This window comes from Aulostomus chinensis, chromosome 15 (assembly GCF_037954235.1).
Source record: "Aulostomus chinensis isolate RoL2024-O1b breed Wild chromosome 15, RoL_Achi_v1.0, whole genome shotgun sequence".
In the NCBI taxonomy this organism is placed as follows: domain Eukaryota; kingdom Metazoa; phylum Chordata; class Actinopteri; order Syngnathiformes; family Aulostomidae; genus Aulostomus; species Aulostomus chinensis.
The window spans coordinates 22584489-22605947 of NC_141334.1; the positions used below are offsets into that span (position 1 = coordinate 22584489).

Sequence of the window (21459 nt, forward strand, 5' to 3'; positions counted from 1 at the left end):
TATACGAGTGAATGGGCGACTTGAGGGGCTTCTTTGCATGTAAGAAATCAGGAGGGTCTTGTCGAGTCCATTCCATCCATTTTCTTCCGCTTATCCTGTTAAGGGTTGCATGGGGGCTGAGCTTAAAACAATGGTTTATTCCATCCATCCATTGTTTTTTAAGTATTCTCATTACTGAGCAAGTGACTCGGCTCATTTACTTGTCATTTTATGTTCAATGTATACATGTTCATATATGTTAAAGGTCATGGGGGGCTGGAGCCTATCCCAGCAGCCTTCGGGTAAGAGGCGGGGTTCACCCTGGACAGGTCGCCAGTCCATCGCAGGGCCAACACATATAGACAGACAACCATTCACACTCACATTCATACCTAAGGTCAGTTTAGAGTATCTAATTAGCCGAGTCCCCATTTGCATGTCTTTGGACTGCGGGAGGAAGCCGGAGTACCCAGAGAGAACCCACACAGGCACAGGGAGAACATCCAAACTCCACACAGAAAGATCCCATGCCTGAGCTGGGCCTCGAACCCATAATCTTCTTGCTGTGAGGCAACAGTGCTAATCACTGCACCACTGGGCTGCCATGTCTTGACAAGTGGTGGCTTGTTTTTCTGGAACAGACAGAATGACGCTCAGGAGGGAGTACTCTGCTCTGGCTTGATAAGAGTCATAGGTTCATAAGCCTCATCTAGCAGTGAGCAATCAAAATGAGCACCCAGCCACAGAGGGTGGGCATAAAATCACATATTACCCCAAGTGACATGCAGCAACAATATGTGATTGTTGCTGCATGTACATGCTTAAACTCATAGAGACATACAAAATATGTAGAAAGTCAGATCACAACTCCTTCCTCTTTGAGAAGACAGTAAATTCAATTAGTTTTTTGGGGGGGAATTTAGATGCTCCAACATGAAAAGGGCAGTATTCTGACAGGAAAATGACTAATTCAACTAAATGGAGACTTTAGCGCTCACTGAAATGTCTGGGAATTTAAGAGAAACAGCTCAGAAGAAATGACTTATTTTGTGGTGATGAGGTTAGTTGGTAATGGAAGGAAGGACATACTGTAGATGTTTGAATGTAGAATAAACAATCAAGCCTGTAACAGAGGAAATGTGCGGTACACAGGGAAGAGGACCAAACAAAAACTGACGCACAAAGACAGACAGATATTGCAGGAGTTGGTGGGGGTGGAGGGATCGACATGGATAACCCATTCCTCCACCAACCCCCTTCCCTTCATCCCTCAGCCCTCTTTTCCACATGGCAGCTCCTGTCTGCATGCAGAATTCAGGGCTTAATGGAGGGGATCTAAGTCTGTGTCCACACAGCGGATAAATGTTGTATTTTCTCCAAGAGGTGCAGCAGCAGTGATGGTGGCTGTGTGCGTTGTTTTCGTGGGATTCATTCAGGCAGAAAGCATAGATATAGCACCATGATGAGATCCTACTGGTGGCCTGACTGTCACTGACACAGCTGACTACAGTTCAACTTACTCAATGTTTGTGCTTTACAGTGTGTTGCTCCTTTAATTTTACTAGCCGCTTGATGTGATATTAAAGTCAACAAGGAATGTAGCTTAAAATTGTTTGCAGAAAGATTGAGTTACTTTAAAATAATTACATACAAATTTTTAAATAATGGTTTGTCTCCATGAACTTACTTTTGACATTGAGGTACATTGACTTGCTCACATCAGCTCCAACGTCATTGCTGACTCGACACAGGTAGAAGCCGCTGTCTTCCTCAAGCACATGCTTAATGAGCAGGGAGCCATTGACAAGGACCTCAATCCGAAAGCCTGAGTTGAGGGCAATGGGTTTGAACTGAGGGACCCCGGCACCTGTCAGGGAAGACAGAGTAAGTATTAATATAGTTCATGTGGTTCATTATCAAAGAAATAACAGATAGCAAAAGGCTTTAGCAGGAATGTAGGCAAAATAAACAACATACATGGGCCACATTTCGAAGGGGATATTGAGCCAGATCTGACCCAAGGGTATAATTTTAAAGGTTTTGCAATTCAAACCATGTAACATGTTGCCATCGCTTCAGAATCAATCCCATAGGCCAGATTTTGCCCATCTTCAACTTCTAAATGAGGTTTAATTATTGCAGTTTATTTGACCCATATCAATGCTGAACTATATGCAGAATCCATCAATCCATCCATTTTCTTCCGCTTATCCCTGTTAAGGGTTATCCTGTTAAGAGCCTATCCCAGCAGCTATGGGCGAGAGGCGGGGTTCACCCTGGACAGGTCGCCAGTCCATCACAGGGCCAACATACAGAGACAGACAACCATTCACACTCACATTCATACCTACAGTCAGTTTAGAGCAGGGGTGTCCAAACTGGTCCAGTAAGGGCCAGTGTGGCTGCAGGTTTTCATTCCACCCGAGCAAAAGCAACACCTGATTCTACTTAAATCAACTAAGCTGTGTCCACACAGCTCATTTGTTGGATCAGGTGTTGCTTTTGCTGGGTTGGAATGAAAACCTGCAGCCACACTGGCCCTTACTGGACCAGTTTGGACACCCCTGATTTTGAGTATTCAATTAGCCTCGTCCTCAATTGCACGACTTTGGACTGTGGGGGGAAGCAAGAGTACAGGAAAGAATCCAAGCAGGCACAGGGAGAACATCCAAACTCCACACAGAAAGTTCCCTTGCCCTGAGCCAGGACTCGAACCAGGAACCTTCTTGCTGTGAGGCGACAGTGATAACCACTGCACCACCGTGTGATCCTCTGAAAACAGCAATCTGGGAATTTCAATATTTTCTATCAATATTATTTCTTCTTTACCAGGATTTGTATTGCTGCACTTTGTCTGAAGGTGCTTCCAGATGGAAAATGAATGGAAATGTCTGATGGGAACATTAATATCTTAAGACTTGTTTTCACAGTGTGATCTCTCTGAGCAGTGGCACCACTGCTAGTCTGATTAACCAGAAAAAAGTTGCGGGAACAAGCTTGCTCAGTTATTCAATTTAGGCTCTCCACTGGACCTACAAACAAGCTGGAGCTTTTTTTTTTTCTATTGTAGCAGAGTTATAACAGGTTGAGCCAGATATCTCTTCTTCAATAACACATACACAAACCATGCCTCCACCAAAACATACCACTTTACTGCTAACTCTGTTGGACTGACATTTGCAAAAAAGATGATCAACTAAAGAGAAAAAAAAGTTAGGATGGTTGTATAGTACTGTGCTGCATTACAAGTGTTTACCTTTTGAGAACTCCCACTGGATGGTGGGAACAGGATAACCTTCAGCCGAGCAGTTTAGAATCACAGCTTTACCATAGATGCCATCTTGGTCCTTTGGCTGCACTACAAACTTGGGGGGAACTGAAAATCAAACATTAGTGTCAAATTAAGTTTATTCATCTAAACATTAAATACATTGTTAAGTTAAACTAATTAAAAGAACTAAATAGAACCGATCGGTAACTAAAAAACATGCAAAGGAGAGGAATCCACTTCAACAATGACCTGGAGGGAGGAACCCTTCACACAATTGCCCAGGTACTATGCAGACCATAAAGGGCAGTGCACATCAGCACAGGCGGGTCAAATAAAAGGTACACAGTCATCAGCAGGTGCAGATTTGTTTCCTTAACCTTTGCGACCTATGGTGAGCTGCACAGAGCTAAGGAGCATCCAAACACCAGAGAGGCAGCTGGTAAGACGCTCAACTGCTTAACAAAAAGACTTTTGCACAGAAGTTCATTGTCATATTTCGGAGAGGTTAAAAGTGTTTTTGCTAATGCTAGCTTAGCCACGGGGTTGGGCGCCCAGTAACACTTGGCCTGGCAAGTAATTCATGTCTGTGTGTTGATTTGCTTGTTAATTTCCTGACTTTGAAATGTGTTTAAAAACCTGTAATTGAAATTCAGAAGCAATTCATGTTAAAATATATTTAATCGTAAAATACAGTTGAAATCAAGATGATTTCAGTTAAAAACACATTAAAAATAAATGTTCAGACAATAAATATTTGAAAAGTAGTGAAATTCATACTTAACTGAAACCAAGCTAAAATTGTTTACAGCATGGGTAGCTTTATTTGCACCTCATTTGTAATTTAATGTAAATATGGTCAGGTTTCCCATGATTGTGTTTTTTCAGTTATTTTGTATCCCCTTTTTCTGTTAGTTATTTGCGTAAGCATTTTCATTATTTACAGACCTTAAACTATTTTTTTCTGTTTGTGTTTCTTTGATTGAAAGGTTTTCCATCTACATATGACAAAAAGGCATAAATTGCTTGAACCTGAAAAAAGAAGGAAAAAGAAAAGTGGCCTTGTCATTTGAGTGGATTCCAGTAAAGATCTCTGGTAGCTGCCTCGTTCACCTTCAAGTGGGGATTTTGCTTCTCCAACAGGATCAGAGAGATTCAAAGTAATACAACAGTTCAGGACTGGTGGTGGATTCCTTGCTCATGAAAACACTGCAGACATAATCACCAGAGGAGCCAGTCCTCAAGACCTGGATGAGGTCTCAGAGTGGCAGAATGGTCCGAAGTTCCACAGTCTGCCAATAAATGAATGGCCAATCCAAGCGGCTGTTACGGACGGCGCCTGTGACGTCCCTGCGCTGTCACCTCCTTCTCCCTCACCTGCCTCTGCCAGCCCCCGGAGCCAACCCTGCGCCCTGATTGGCCTCCTCCCCAGCCAATCCAGTCAGCCAGTGGCACCTGGGAGGAGTCAAAAGGAGAGCGCGGCCAGACGCCGGTGGCGACTCTGCACGGTGGCGGACGTCGTCCCTCGCGTGGCTCCAAGCAATAGAGCAGCAGCTTATAGTGATCTGTGTGATCCTGAGATCGGGTTCGTGTGGTGTGGCGGTCGAGGCAAGGCTGGTGAGCCCCTCCCGTTCGTTTTGGTTTTGTTACACTTTTGTTTCCTTTCTCTGTTGCCCTGCGTGGCTGGTCGCTCAGGTGGAGCCGTTTTGTTTTATCGTGTTTCATCCGGGTTACATTTCTGTTCATTTGCCCTGAGTGGCGTGGTCGCTCCGGTGGAGTTGTTTTTATTTTCTTGTGGTTCCAGGTTTTTGTTTGACGGGTCATTTTCTTTTACCCTGACAACGCATGTAGCATGTAGCATTGACATCTGGAAATAAAACTGTTCGCTGTAATAGCACCGAATCTTCCCGTGTTATGTCTCCTTGTCCCTAACGGAGCCGAGTCGTAACACCGCCTTGCAGCCACAGCCAGATCAACAGGCTGCAAAAGAAGGCATTTGTTGCTGCATGAATAAGAGCAAGCAATGGCAAGGAAATAACGATCCAAGCAGGACCCAAGACAAAATCACAGTGAGAACCAAACAGAACAAAGAAGACCACCAGCAGGCCCAACCATCTGGAGCCTGGTAAACATCAAGCGGTTCAGTGATCTAGCTCGACTTGTCAAGACTGTTGCATGGATCTGGAGAGCATCAAAAAAGTTTGCCAAACAAAATCAAGGCATCGACATTCCAAAGTGGGAGGCAGTCTCTTCAGTGGGAGTCATCACAGTGAGGGAAAGACAGGATGCCCTGAGAGACATTTTTTTTGCTGCACAAGAGGGCAAAATCTTCCCAAGAACAACTTCAGACAGACTAGTAGTTTCCAAGGACCAAGATTCAGGGCTGTTGGTTTGTGGAGAAAGAGTGCAGGTCTTCAAAGAAGATAATGTTGGGATCCCCCTCCTACCTTATGACACCTGGGTGTCCATTCTGTTAGCCGAGGAGCCCACAATGAGGCTCATGATGGAGTGGCTGGAACCCAGCTCAAAATAAGGAAGACTGCATTGGTCACAAGGGGAGGAGAATTGGCCAGAAGATTGTGAATGGCTACATGGTCTGCAGAAAGGCAAAACCAAAGAGATGTCAGCGAGTAATGAGTGAGCCGCCATCGGAAAGGACTAAGCCTGCAACACCATTTGAATTCACATCTGTTGACCTCTTTGGACCTTACAAAGTAAAAGATGACTTCAAGGAAAGAGTGGCATTAAAGATCTGGGGAATGGTCTTTTGCTTCATGGCCAGAAGAGCTATCCACACTAAAGTGGTGAATACCCTGTCAATAGAAGGTTTTGTGATGGCCTATCAAAGGTTCACAACTATCAGAAGGCATCCAAAGAATTCTGGTCAAATCCAGGCACCAATTTCATTTGAGCAAAACCAATCTTGGAGGAACGGTACAGGTACTTGGACAACCTTAACAAAGCTGATCTGGAGGAGGCCACAGCAAAACACAGAACAGAGTGGATGTGAAAAATTCCTCTGGCTGACTCTCCACACAGAAGTAGTGCTGGAGAAGCTGCTTTAGGCGTTGTAAAGAAGGCACCGCATAGTCTTGAGTAGGAGGCCTCTCACAGCTACAGTGAGTTCAAGACAGCTCTTCACATCGCAGCCAAACTAAAAAAACGAGCGGCCAGTCGATGCCTGGGTACACAGTTGGGAGGACTGCATTCAGTATGTCACACCCAACAGTCTCCTACTCGGCCCAGCATATCATAGCAGGGATATCAAAACCTTTTACTTTTCTAGCTACACCTTCAAAAGACAGGTAACCAATTTCTGGAGATGCTGGAACCAACTAGGAGGTCCCAACTTATTAGTCAGGAGTAAATGGCATAGCACAGAGGATTTTCAACAGTGGGGATGTTGTCTGGTTAAGTGACCAAAATGCATTAAGAGGACAGTTTGTCTTGGCAGAGTTGTCGGTACAAATCCAGAATAAAGAGGCATTGTGAGGGATGACAATGTCAGAATCTTCCCGAGCGACTGTGTTCCCTTGACACAAGCATGGAAAGGAAAAACACTTGTACGAAGAGAAAAGAGAAGATCAAAGCCATTATCTTTCACTGGGACGTCAGGCAGCACATTGCTACCTGCAGAGGAACAGATAGGAACAGATGGAAGCACCGACCAAGCCTTGCAACCACCAAGTTTGCCTTTAAAGCTGGTGATCTACCCAGTGTTTCATTGGGAAGATCAAGTGGGTGGTGTCAAGTCAAACTAACTCAAAGAACAAAATAGAAATGATAGGTAACTAAAAAACATGCAAAGGAGAGGAATCCACTTCAACAATGAACAGGAAGGAGGGACCCGTCACACAATTTCCCAGGTACTGCCCGGACCATAAAGGGCGGCACACATCAGAACAGGCGGGTCAAATATAAGGTACACAGTCATCGGCCAGATCTGTTCCCTCAACCTTCACATCCTATGGTGAGCTACACAGAGCTAAGGAGCATCCAAACACCAGAGAGGCAGCCGGTAAGATACTGAACTGCTTAACAAAAAGACTTTTGCACAGAAGTTCATTGTCATGTTTCATAGAAGTTAAATGTGTTTGTACTAATGCTAGCTTAGCCACGGGGTCAGGCGCCCAGTAATGCTTGGCTTGGTAAGTCATTAATGTCTGTTTGCCGATTTGCTTGTTAATTTCCTGACTTTGAAATGTGTTTAAAAACCTGTAATTGAAGTTCAGAAGTAATTCATGTTAAAATATATTGAATGGGATAATACAGCTGAAATTAAGATGATTTCAGTAAAAAACACATTCAAAATAAAAGTTCAGACAAATATTTGAAAAGTAGTGAAATTCATACTTTAATTTCGTATACTCTTTTTCACCTACTTATGGCAAAAAGGTGTAAATTGCTTGAACCTAAAAAATAAAAGAAGAAAAAAGAAAACCGGCCTGGTCATTTGAGTAGAATCCAGTAAAGATCTCTGGTAGCTACCTCCTTCCCTTTCAAGTGGGGATTTTGCAGAAGATATTTGTGAGCATGACAGACATCATACTGCGAACTTTGAGCTCCGGTGGCCTTTCATTTACCATACTTAAATAACTAATTTTTAACAATTTTATATAGGGTTAGGACAAGGAATATATTGCATTACTCCTAAAACATTTGCATTTGGAGGCAAATAATCTGTGCAAGTCTCTTAAACTTCACTCAAACCACATCTCTATCCTCCCTATTCTCCTTACCCTCCTTCACCTCTCTTCCATTCCCTTTTGTCCTCACCTCGGACGATGAGCTGGCTCTGATGCTCCACTGCTGCTGCCTGGTTGCGTGCGATGCAGGTATAGTTGCCATTGTGCATCAGGGTGAGATTGGAGATGCGCAGGGAGCTGGTAAAGTCAATGTTGTCAATAGTCACTCCCAAACTGGCTGGGATTGGCTGCCCATCCTTCTGCCAGGTGATAAAGACCGGTTGGTCACCAGACATGACCACACAGGGGATGAAGACTCTCTGGCCGATGGAAAATCGAGGGAACTCGAATGGTTGGATGGTGGGTGGGACTGTGAAAGAGGAAGTAATTTAAGAGTAGCACAGGAACGAGTCCTAAAAACTAAAAAAGCATTGTAGAACGAGTTCCCTTTTTCTCAAATCAATGGGATTTCACCCAAAAATACCTCATCCCTGCAGTACTGTATCACCTTCACTGTTTCTGCCCATGGTCCCATTTTCAAATGTTGCTCAAAATCAGTCATCTGGATTAAATGTATCATAACTAAACTTTATTCCTTTATTCTCATTATCTAAACATGAGATTGTGGTTTGGCCGAAATAGGAGAAATAGTTTATTGCTGCTTCCCATGCAAAGCAGCTAAATATCTCTCAATAAGCATATAACCTTCTCTCTCACTCTCTTTGCTCTCCAGGGACACTGTAGCCATCGTGAAAACCAGATGAAAATTAATGATTTCAAATAACATTGGTATAAGCAGCACTTCAACGCTTATTTAATTCACAACAAAATAGGCATAATAGGCTCCTGGGGGTTCCCTGTTGGCTGCCATGGAATGCTAAGCAGCCGAGGCATAGCTTTGTCTCTGCTGTGTGCTTCTACCCTTGCACACTCGTTAGCACGTCAAGAACCAGCCGGGGGGGGGGGGGGGCAATTATGCAGCGTCATTTTCGAAATAGAGCATCTGAGGTTATCGTCATCTGGCTCAGCTGAATGTCGCTGAATATTTAGATGAGGCTGGATGATGGAGATGGTACTTAGCTATCAGTGAAAGGAGTTGATTTTTTTTGTTTACAGGTTGTGACGTACAAACACACGTCTGCCTATCTATGCAACAATGAAGGGCAGATATTAAAGCAACACTTTAACATGTCTTTAAAATGTGATATACAGCTGAAAGAACCCTCCAGGGTCAGGAGGCACAGTGATAAAGTGTTTCCATTTTAGTGTCTGAGAGATTAATGAAGCATCTATATGCAGCCACAACAAATGTGTGTATTTACACCTCAAAGAGTTGGCCTAAACTGCAAACTTGACACATCAGATTGATCTTGCTCATGACTGAGTAACTTAAGCTAGTATGGCCCATTTTAGTCTTCCTACCTTTCACTGTAACGTAGACGCTCTGATGTGTGGAAAGCTGTGGCTGCACCAGCACATTGCATGTGTACTCTCCTTCATCCACGTCCTTCTGCACATCAAACAGCTTCAAGGTGCCGTTGTTCTCAAAGGCCCGTTGGCGGTGGTTGTATGGAAGCAAATTTGAGTCCTTGTACCACTTGATGGAATAGTATGGGTAGCCGATGACGCGGCAGTGGATGTACATGTCCCGCCCAGCGATAGCAGTGAGGTTTTTCATTGGTCTGATGCTGGCAGGCCCTTGAAGGACGCATTGGAGAGACAACTCTCTTAAAATGGTTTTGAGGCAGGGGGGGTTGTCAAAACGATAGCTGTGTTACATTGTGTGTTTTCAAGACACCACAAAGTTAACATGCCTTGATTGATTCTGTTATCAGAAGGAGATTTACATATCCTTGGATTTTCCTTTGCTGTCATTCTAGCTATGGACTTGTTCTTACACTCGTTCCATTTTTGCCTAATGTTGCCTTTGGTTCCCACCTCTTCGGTGCTGGCTGTTATTGCCTTTGACAAGCATCTGATTGGAATGTTCCCTTCCTCCACTCATGAAGCTATTATCACATCTATTACCCATGTTGCCGGCATTCACACACACTTGTGAAAAACCAACAGAATAACCACTGGGCCTCCATAGCTCAGTGTCTATCAGGAAAATGGACTATTATGCTTCTCTTTAAAGTGCTTGAGAAGACAGTTTAACTGGGCTCTGTAGTGTACTTGGAGCACAAGCGTATCCTAGGTTGCTACTCTCTTTAGCACGATTAAGGAGCCAACGATGTGAGAAACAGTCATTACACTTTCCCTGCGATGGCACCTGTGGAGATTTATCTTCATTGCTTGGCCACATTCAACATCCCCAGACCTTCACATAAGGACCGGGGGATCGCCTTATTTAGCCGTACAAAATGCATGAATGAATACAATCAAATTAAACCAATCAGTGTACAGAATTCAACCTTGCTTGTCTGCATTACAGAACGCCGAATGGCCTTGTATGTAGCACAGACAGCTCAAGAGTATTACCACTACATAACAGCAATTCAGCCAGCCATGTCCCTGAAGACAGCAGATAGCTGTGCAGTCATACACCACAGTGACATAAATCCCTCTAATGGTATCCCAATGTGAAGCTATCAGCAGGTGGTTGGGGGAAAGTTAATACTGGCACCAGATAGGAGGAGCCACTAGGAGATGATCAAAAAGACAAATTCATTTTTAACTTGGCCAATTAAAATCACACTGAATAAATCAAGACATGTTGATGTGTATATGTGATGGTGTGCTGAAAGAGTTGATCTGACAAGCACCTCTTACGTTTATTCGCGCCTGGTAGGAAACAGTTCCGGCTGAGTTATTGCAGATACAGCGATACACTCCTCCGTCAGGCACCTGGGTCTGGCTGATGTTGAGGTGGCTCACCACATGGCCTTCAATGTTGATGTAATGGGAGATGCGATGGCGGCTGTCCCGTACCACTGGCTCATCATCCAATGTCCATGTCACCCGTGGCTCTGGCGTGCCCTTCACCATGCACGAAAGTGACACAAACTCGTTGATGTTGTAGACCTTCTCGCTGAACGAAGCCAGAATCTTGGGGGTGCCATCTGGGACACGGGCAAAGCAATGCATGTGTTGTTCTGTGATAGTGACACTGTGCACAGCATATCTGAAGCCTATAATAAAATTGATTTGTATTTTTCAGTGCAGTATATTCATCTAGTTCCACAACATCACTGATGATCAATATTTACTCATATTAATGTGACCATGGCTGGCAGACCCTGTCTCCCATGGTCTGCTCTGCTTCTTTCATTTAATCTAATAAAATGGGCAGGGCCTTGGCTTTACCCCAGCAGTCAATACCATATACACAGACCAGACTGAATATGCAGACACTTCCTTTAGATTGCCTGTACACAGAAAACAAGAGGATTGTGTATGCAAATTCATCAAGTCAGCACCATGATTCTGACCTTCCAGTATAACTTGAACAAAGTCTTGTGCAGACATCTTTCCATGTCTGGCAAAGCACTGATAGGCTCCTCCATCACTCTTGGCCATCCCAGCCATGACCAGGTTCTCCCTGTTGTGGCCGGTCATACGGACACTGTTACTGGGGTAGATGAGCTCCCCATTGCGGTACCAAGACAACTGGTATTCCTCTGAGCCAGTGACGCTGCAGGACAGTGAAACCTGGCTGCCCACACTGCCCTTCACCTTCCGTGGACTCACCATGACCTTGAGGGTCTCTGTAGAGGTAAAGGTAAAGGGATAGAGGTAGAGTAAAATGTAATTACCTTTTAAAATCCTGCAAAATCAAATAGATTCATAGCAGAAAATGAGTATGAAAATGTAAAGTATTTCATGAGTGGTTTTGATGTAAGTTCTTAATCTAGTAACTGAAGCAGTCAATAAATTGTGACAAAATAAAAAGACAGCATCTTGAAAGTGATCTTTCACCCAAAAGTGTTTTTTTTTTTTTTTCTTTTCGAGTATTCACAAAGAGGCATCTTGGGGTCACAAACATGTTTTATTTTATTTATTTGCACTGATTTTTTTAAAATAAGAGAGATGATAAAAATCAACACTGACCTTTGACCTGCAGCCTGCCAACAACCTCAGCGTTGCCGTAGCTGTTCCACACCTCACACACGTATGTGCCTGTGTCGCTAGGTTGGGCTCTCTCTATCAGCAGGCCTGTCACACTCTGTCTGAAACGAGTGTCGGGCTCCAGTGGTCTGTTGTCTTTCAGCCAGCGGTATTTAGGCGCGGGGTGACCAGAGGCCTTACACGGCAGCTCCACTCGATGAGATGCCATCACCTCTCGACGTTCAAAGCTGTCCAGGATGTGGGGCGCGGAGTTAGCAGGATCTGCAGGGAGCAACAGATTTTGGTAAGACTTTGACATGGTTTTGAATAACTGTTGAGCGTTTTTATTTATCTTAATCCATTTTAGTGGCTAATGTTAAGGCTTATTCAATAAAATGACTAACTTTTAAGTCTTATTGTGTTTCAATGTGGCTCATGGTGGGGTATGATGGTGTCAAAACCATTGAAATGATCATTTTTCTTTTGAAATGGCTGAAACATCTAATTTTTATGGAAAATATCATTTCATTTTGTGATATAGCCCACAAAATATGTTACATAAACACATCATCATTTACCTTAAAATAATTTTACAAAGTCAGATTCAGTCTCAATTAATATTTTAATTAAAAACACTGGGTTTATCAATTTCCTTAATGACTCAGAGTGTCTGACTCATTCATGAGATAGACTGGAGCATCCCTTTACATGGTTTATGAAGGAATTTTCTGCTCTGAGCCCACCCATAGCAAACTATGTTGGCCACAGATTTCATGACCTTTATCACGTCTTCCACTCTTAAATTCATGTCCTTTTTCCTGTCACAAATTATTTTGCATCAATTTATTTCCATATGCTCTTTAATCAGGCTATGAATACTATTACCCAAAACCAACAGCAAACCTAAATGGAATAAAGCAGATAACAAGAAAACATGTTTTCCCGCATCTTATTGCTGTTAGTTTGGTTCAGTGGCAACAATTGTAAACAAGTAAACATCTTTTTTATGTCTCCCACTTTTCTATTTCTATTTCTTTTATTTTTGTCAGGTACAGATAATTACAGTTACAACTTAAACCTTTCCAGCACTGGTGTTGGTGCTTGTACCTGAGACAATGAGGCGGGCACTATTGCTCTGTCGGGTCTCTCCTGTGTACCGGTGGCGTGTCATACACCTGTAGTTGTATAGCCCGTCTTCCATTTGGACATCCAGGATATACAGGGCTCCCGTGGATGTGATGAGAAACCGTGACACTGCAAATAAACCAATACATATAACATATTAATTTTAGCCATTTAAATGTGTGATGCAAACAAAGCTAAGGCAACATTTTAGCCCATGTAAATATTTCAATGTTATGGTAAATCCATGCTGAAGAGGAGAGCATAAAAATTAAGGTCCTCTCCCAGACCCTTATATCTCTGCCACACACAACAATTCACACTCATACCTATGATCAATTTAGAGTTTCCAGTTAGCCTAGTCCCCAATTGCAACAGGCAGGAACATCGAGCAGATGTTCAGAGTTCAGAGGCTCAGAACGGTCATCTGCTTTGACTGGTTGGGGGGAAAGAGAGCAGGAGACGCCAACAGGGACAACATAGAAAGATCCCGTGCCCGAGCCAGGACTTGAACCCGGAACCTTCTTGCTGTGAGGCAACAGTGCTAACCACTGCACCACTGTGCCGCTCGATAACAAAAGTAAAATAATTGTATATATATTTATATCTCTCCTAATCCATGACACTAAATTATAATTTCCTAGTTCTCTTTTAATGTAGCTTGCATCTGTGCTGTGCCATGTCATTGTCTTTCTCTCACTACGTGGGATTTAGGTTATGTATGTATGTGATGGGTCAGGAACTGCTGTGACCTCCTTGTGTTTGGGCCTGGTATTGCTGCATCATAATGCTACTGCATGCAAAGCATATTAAAGTGATGAGCTATGGGAAGTGCTGTGCCAAAGGACAGCCTTTTTAACCTCTAATATTGCACCACAGGTATGAAATATTTAAAGACAAACTTGAAGTTAGATTCAGAATGGGCTCCCTCGACCAGAGGCTTACAGTATGTTCACACTGGATTGCTTAAAACAAGCTGCGTGTTAAACAAAAGTTTATGACCCCCACATTTTGCTCACCAAGATAATCTTTATAAATGAACAACACTTCTATGATTTTAAAAGTACAAGTCACTTCATGTCACCAATGCTTTCACAGTGATGATGTTTAATGTCCTCAACAACCTCTGTAGTCTCACCCATCCAGGGTGTACCCTGCCTCAGTCAACAGGATAAGTGGTAGAAAATGAATGGATGGATGGAGTATTTACTGACATATTTTAGGTCTTCAGTGTTAAAATATCTTGGGCTAGTGTTATTTTATTATTTTATTATTTTTAAGTGTGTGAAGGAGCGATATCACAGGTCCTTCGTTCCTGCAGCTGTCAGACTTTACAACCAGCAGCTGTAGAACCAGCAGACTACATACCCACCAGAACTTTTTCACAGTGCAATATCACTGTACATACACATATTTAAGACTGTACATACTCCACTGCTGTACATACTTCTTCCTCTTTTACTTTGTGTATTACTTTTATATATTACTTGTTTTTGTACATTTACGCACTTATTTTTGTACATTTGCACACCCCTTATATTTATCTTCAAATACTATTTATATTAAATTCTCCTTGTTCTTGCTGCTGTAACAATGTAAATTTCCCCACTGTGGGACGATTAAAGGTTTATTTGATCTTATCTTATTTCAGACATTTAACTGAAAACCCACTGGTTTCGAGACGAGGGAACCAAACAACTTTGCCATTCTTTAATATCAATATTTGCCACTACCTCTTGCCACATTGAGGTAAATCTACTTAGACTGCATTTATAAAGTCGTATAGAACACATTCACAAACACAATCCAAACTAATAATGAAGGCGTCAGGAGCAGAGTCAGTCGTACTCAAGAGTACTTCAACATGTCTGAATCAGCAACAACAGTACCCAAAACACTGTGTGAGACATAAAAGAGTCACTTATCCCCCTATTTCAACAAAGCAGACAACTATCAAGAACAAACTACATTCCATAGCTGAAAGATGACTGCAGAGAAGAATACAGTGTGTGCTCATTGTAAAGCACTGGAATCACTCCTTTACACATGGTAAAAGAAGAAAATACAGAAAATCCAATATTAAAGTCTCCTAGCAAATATTTGCAAGTCAAGTATGGTGCACAGCCCTGTGTGATCGTAGTCACCACACATCTGCAGTAGGCCATTTAGCTGAGCGCAGCTCTGACAAGGCTATGTGTTTTGTAGTGGTGTTACACAGCTCGTTATCATGTAGCTCATCGCTCTCTCTCTCAGGGGAAAGTCGTCTTCTCTCTCTCTCTCCCCTCTCTTTCTCACTCTCTCTCTCTCTCTCTCTCTCTGTCTCTCTTTTAGATTCCCTCTCTGCTCCAGACTGAAGCCTGGGGAACTGGGGATCACAGAGTGCTTTGATAAGGCATGGCTGCGCAGGTCGGATGTGCTAATATCATGCTAATGGTATGCTAATTTGTGAGAACACGTGAAAGCAGAGAGAGGTAGTCAGTGTTTATGAAGAGTGATGTGCACTGTAGCAGGTGGCTGCCGGCGTGTTTCATGTGTCACTGATGATGGAGAAGCCTATCTGAGCAGAGATCAAATGAGGCCACAGTCAGTGGGGGATCCTGGCAATATTGGGAGAGAAATTATAATCCAGACATTATGAGGTGCGGAATTACTCTGGTTTCGTCCTGTCATGACAGTTTAACACATATTTAAACTGCTAGCACAGGCCAAAATGCTGGCAAGTGTTTTATAAATGCAGCAATATTGTTGAAGCTGTTAGACACAATAAATCAGTCATTAGGGCTGCAAAAATTCTCTTCATTATCAGTTAATTTATTTTCTATATAATTGATTAATGCAATATTTTGATTAACTCTGTATGACCCAAACCATCAAATAATTGACAAAAATTTAATTTTTTTAACTGGAGTGTTTATCGGATACACTGACAAATTAAAAAAAACAACACTGCATTATGTTGTATCTGTCCATCTGTCCAAATGATCCAATTTTCCAAAAAACATGACGATAACTCCGGAACACCTTGAGGGAATTTCTTCAAATTGGGCCCTGATATACACTTGGTGGTTGACTTGATGGTTAAATGCCACTATCACCTTTCTGGAACTCCTTGAAGCAATTTCTCCAAATATAGAAAAAGCATCTACTGGACCCAAGGATGACATGTACTGAGACTAGGTGAAGCCTAGTACAGTTTTGGTCTGGGATGCAGACACCCTCTCTACATGGAAGAGCAGACTTAAGACCTTCCTTTTGATAAAGCTTATACAGTATTTAGGGCTGGTTAAGGCAAGATATGCTACTATAGGCTCCAACTGCCGGGGGATCTCCCATGATGCACTGGGCTTCTCGCCTCTCTTCTCTGTCCTCTCTGTCCTCCTATACTCATTTCCGTTATTAACTCGCCTTCTTCTCTGGAGCCTTTTTGCTTCCCCATTTCCCAGATCCCTGACTGATGCTGCTGCTGGAGGAAGCTACAGATCTGAAGAGGCTCAAGCTGCCACCCTTAGTATTAGTATGAGTACTAGTAGTATTTATATCAGTACTCTCAATACTGTACTAGTATTAACATCAGCATTCTGTTTGCTAGCATATAATTGCTCATATTATGCTGGATTTGATTGCTTGAGTAATGTGTAGATGTGATTATTGGTTGCTAGTCTTTGTTATTGTTTGCTGTCTTTCTCCTTCCAGTATGTTCATGTCCCAGTGTCCATTATTTTCTCCCCCTTTCTCTCACTCCTTATCTCTGTCCCTCACTTTCCTTCTCTATATCTGTCGTTTTCCATTATCTCTCTTTGTCTCTGCCCCGCTCTCCTGCTCTCTTTCCCCCCAACCAGTCAAAGCAGTTGACCGTTCTGAGCCTGGATCTGCTCGACATTCCTGCCTGTTAAAAGGAAGGTTCTCGTCTCCGCTGTTGCAAGATGTGCTTTCTCATGGACAATTTGTGGGTGTGAATTCACTGAAGGAGTTTGGTGCTAGACCTATTCTACTTGTTAAGTGTCATGACATAACTTTTGTTGTGATTGGCAACCCCCTAATCTGCATTTCCTCTTCAAAGGCACACTGACACAGCACAGGCCACACAAAGCCAATCTTTTTCTTCAATCTTGGAATCAGTGATTCCATGGAATCAGGAGGAGGTCCACTGCAGCTTTTCCCCCTTTCACCCACATTGCACAGTAACTCTGTCCCCCTTTATTAGCCGCTTAAATATCGAACTCAAAAACGTAAGACATTACAAGGGTTAGTTGTTGAAAGTGTAAAAGAAATGTGACTAAACTGGCAATACCAGTTCATACAGTCCACCAGATGTAAAAGTTAACATTGACAGAAAAGCAAATTCACACACCGGTGCCTCTACTTTTCTAGCATGCTGTATCACCCCTGGTAGACGTAGGAGAATACTAAACTTAAAATGCTGCACAGGCAGGCCCAGAGTGGCTAATCAGGAGGGCCGGGAGAATTCCCGGTGGACCAGTCTGATGTTTTGGATGAGAAAGCCCATGTTCACCTTTATCTATTTATTTTTTTGGGCCAGTGCTCAGTCATTGCACTGCGTTGATCATATAAGCTGCTACCGCTGTCCTTGGGCTTTCTCCGCCTCCACTGGCAGTTTGACGCATCCTGACGTAACACGTTCGTGCACTCGATCAGTGGTGTTTGAAAGATGGAAAATATAAAGAGCAAGGGGGGCGCGGAGAAGGCAAGAATTAAAAAGAGGAAAGCTCTGGAAATAGACACAGCCAAATGTGCCAAAATTGGCAGCTTTTTTACTAAATGAGCTCGCGGTTTGACACAACCAATGAGGACGAGGAAACAGGTAAGGCAGGATGTTGAAGTTTTCCTGCAAACCATCCTTCAAGTTAATTAATTATCAAGTAAATGAATTGTTTGGTGTTGGGGTGTAATAACATAACGTTATATAATTTAAATAATATGTATGTATGTATTATATAATTTAAATAATATGTATGTATGTATGTAGTATGACGCCACATAACTGGGAAACTTTGTCTTGTACCCTCTCAGAGTCAGAGGCAAGATCCAGCACCAAGCACCAGCCATGAGCCCACAAGTCCATAGTGGGCAGGTAGGATTGCTCATGGAATATTATTAGAATCAATATAATGAAGACTATGGTGTTGACCTACTCTACATGAAAAGTGTCCTAAGATGCTAGATGATTCAACACTATATTAATGACACTGACCTGAATTGATCAGAAGGCTTTTTAAAAAGGAAAGATTTGTGCTGAGAATTATGACCATTTTAAAAATGTGATTTAGGTTGTGACCTAAAGTGGGCCGGTCTTAGGCATGAAACTCCAGGGCTGAATGTGAGTCCCACTCCGGCCCTGTGCACAGGCAACATGTCCACTCAGTCACTGGGCAACCGCAGTGGTTGCGGTGCCTGCCACCTTTTGGTGTCAAGCCAAAAATATCAGCAGCTGTGCTTATTAATGCATCCACATGAAACAAATCAGCTGACTAAACTGGAGGCCTGTCTAAAGGAAAAAAAAAAACATGGAGGATCCATTATTTCCTTTCATTAAACTTTGACAAAACTGAAGTTATTGTCCTGGGCAAAAACACCTTAAAAACAACCAATCTGATGAGATAGCTACCCTGGATGACATCACCCTGGCCCCCAGCACGACCACAAGGAACCTTGGAGTTCTCTTTGATCAGGATCTGTCCTTTAACACCCACATGAAGCAAATCTCTAGGATTGTTTTCTTTAATTTACGGAACATTGCCAAGATCAGACACATCCTGTCTCAAAAAAATGCAGAAAAACTAGTCCATGCATTAGTCACTTCCATGGCTGGATTACTGCAATTCCCTCCTATCAGGCTGCTCCAGTAACTCCCTAAAGACTCTCCAGCTGGTCCAAAATGCTGCTGCCCGCGTGTTGACGAGAACTAGTAGAAGAGACCAGGTCTCTCTTGCACTGTCTTCTCTGCATGGCTCCCAGTCAAATTCAGAATAGAATTCAAAATTCTCCTTCTAACATACAAAGTCCTTAACAGTCAGGCACCTTCATATTTGACAGAGCTCATAGTCCCCTATTACCCAGCTAGAACCTTTCACTCCCAGGATGCAGGGTTGTGGTTCCTTGAGTTTCTAAAAGTAGAATGGGAGCCAGAGGCTTCAGCTATCAGGCTCCCCTCCTGTGGAACCGTCTCCCAGTTTCGGTCCGGGATGCAGGCACCCTCTCTACCTTTAAGAGCAGACTTAAGATCTTCCTTTTTGATCAAGCTTATAGTTGGGGCTGCTTAGGCTAGCACTATACAAATTAAATTGACTTGACTAGATGTCAAAGGTCACTCTGATTCGTACGTGTTGAGGTATATTTTAGTTTAGTCTGTCAAAATTATCTGTAAACCCAATAAATTTTTGCCAAGGCCTATTTTTTCTGCTATGGAAAATAAATCTGTCCCAATATATAATGATGATAACAAAATACGCAATAAAAGATCCCAGGAATACACAGACATATTTACTAACGGGACTGGCAAGAGGACAGGATGGAGTGAGCAGAAACAGGAGGAGAGGGAGGAATATACAGGGTAGTGAGGATGCTTTTGAAAGAAGGTGTTGACCCACTTACAAACTATAAATGATGGATGTGATATCCTGAAGGGCTACTGCTCCTTTAGTGTGGCAGGCAAATGTGATCAAATTAGACTATCGATGGTTACAAATGCAATTCATTTCAATGACAGAATTCAGAGAAAGTAGATATCAAAGGAAAGGGGAAAACAGTTTCCTCTCCCCTTTCCCCCTCTCTCCATCTGAAAGTTGCCTGCCATCAAATGTTGACACGCCAGGCTTATAAATGAGGAGCTTTCATTAGAGCAGACTGCCTGTCAACATGACAAAAGGCCAGAGTTGAGCGTTGAGTGTTTTACATGCACAATGAAACTGACATACACCCTAAGACGTGCATGTGTGTCTCTTGTCTACCGGTAAATGAAACTGACTGTGTATTAAAATGCACAAAATACGAAAGAGCAAGATTTGATTCACTGACATGCACACTCATTCACCAATTTATTAGGTACTGTTGTGCCTTACCAAAGACTTGAGACAAAGAGGCTGACATCTGAACAATGGACCGTCTTTGAGGGCTACATGAAATTCCAAAGCCTGGAAAAGCTGGCTAAAACAAAGAGCAGCGGCTAAGACCATAAAACCAGCTAACCAAATAAAACAGTCACCCAACTTATGCGCCCACCAAATCTGGCCATAAAACACGTCACCTGTTTCAAGAAGAAGAAGGATAACAAGGACCTCACTTCTTTAAAGATGATTCCTAATTCCCCGCCATGAGCCAGAATTAGACGCCTCATTGGAGACCAACCACCCCGCCAGGAAGACACGGTTGCCGCTGAGAGCGGCTAACCAACACCATCTCACCTGCATGAAGGACACCGAAGACGGAACAAACTCATTGCTTCACCTGCGCAAGAGTAAGAGGCTTGTAGCTCTGGGCACATTGTCGTGAGTGTTTTGAACTGTTTGCTTTGTTGTTATATGGGCCACCGCGTCCGCTGCTGCTGTTAAAAATACTGTCAAAATATTGTTTGTGTTGTTGTTACCACTGTTTGCTTGTGAGTTAAAGGTCTAGACTCACGCCGCTCATCAGCTGAGCTGAGTGACCTCTGTGTAACACAGAGAAATACGGCTATTCGACCACGATCGGTATACAACTGCTGCTGAACATTTCTACCTCTTCCTTTCCACTAATGCGCACATGCAATCTCACATACACGTTTGCACACATCTGAGCGCCAGATAGTTATAATCTCCTGCTCTTTTGTTCACCTTTATTGCAATCACGTGCTACAGGCGAGCTGCCATTACATTCTGCAGCCTTCCTTCCGGCTGACCCTTGGTGACTTGACTTGGTGACGCCTTCTTGTTCCAAATTGACCGTTGGTGGAGCTGTGAGTGTGAATGGTTGTCTGGCTATATGTGATGGCCCAGTGATGGACTGGTGACCCGTCCAGGGTGTACCCCACCTCTCGCCCAAAGGTAGCTGGGATAGGTTTATTTTCTGTTTGGGTGAGATGTGCATGAGTAGATCATGCCATGTCCCCAGGTGGCTGAATATAAGGGTGCAGCCAGGATAGCTCAGCTTAGCTTTTTACCGTACTTTTGAGACATGATGCAGTCTACACATTATTTTACATACTGTATGGATTCCATAAATTTAGCAGGTTCGTCGGAGAGCCTTAGAGTTGACAATGTATAATGTATAGCTTTTGAACTGAGCCAGCCATGCTCCTACCCATGTTTCAGGGTGGATATTTGGCTGAAATCAGGACAGAGGGTGTTCGCTGATCATTTCAAA

General features: G+C 43.0%; 1 protein-coding gene across 2 annotated transcripts in view; it reads right to left on the reverse strand.

Moving 5' to 3' along the window:
* The window catches only part of LOC147249191 (cell adhesion molecule DSCAM-like), a 113431-nt gene that overhangs the window by 27653 nt on the left and 64319 nt on the right, over positions 1 to 21459 (reverse strand). For both annotated transcript variants that reach the window (XM_086225672.1, XM_086225673.1), the window contains 8 exons: positions 13087 to 13233; positions 11983 to 12261; positions 11364 to 11639; positions 10698 to 10994; positions 9355 to 9630; positions 8024 to 8302; positions 3236 to 3355; positions 1667 to 1846 (listed from right to left, as the gene is read on the reverse strand). In XM_086225672.1, the coding sequence (XP_086081798.1) occupies positions 1667 to 1846; positions 3236 to 3355; positions 8024 to 8302; positions 9355 to 9630; positions 10698 to 10994; positions 11364 to 11639; positions 11983 to 12261; positions 13087 to 13233 (1854 nt within the window). The remainder of the gene's footprint in view (positions 1 to 1666; positions 1847 to 3235; positions 3356 to 8023; positions 8303 to 9354; positions 9631 to 10697; positions 10995 to 11363; positions 11640 to 11982; positions 12262 to 13086; positions 13234 to 21459) is intronic.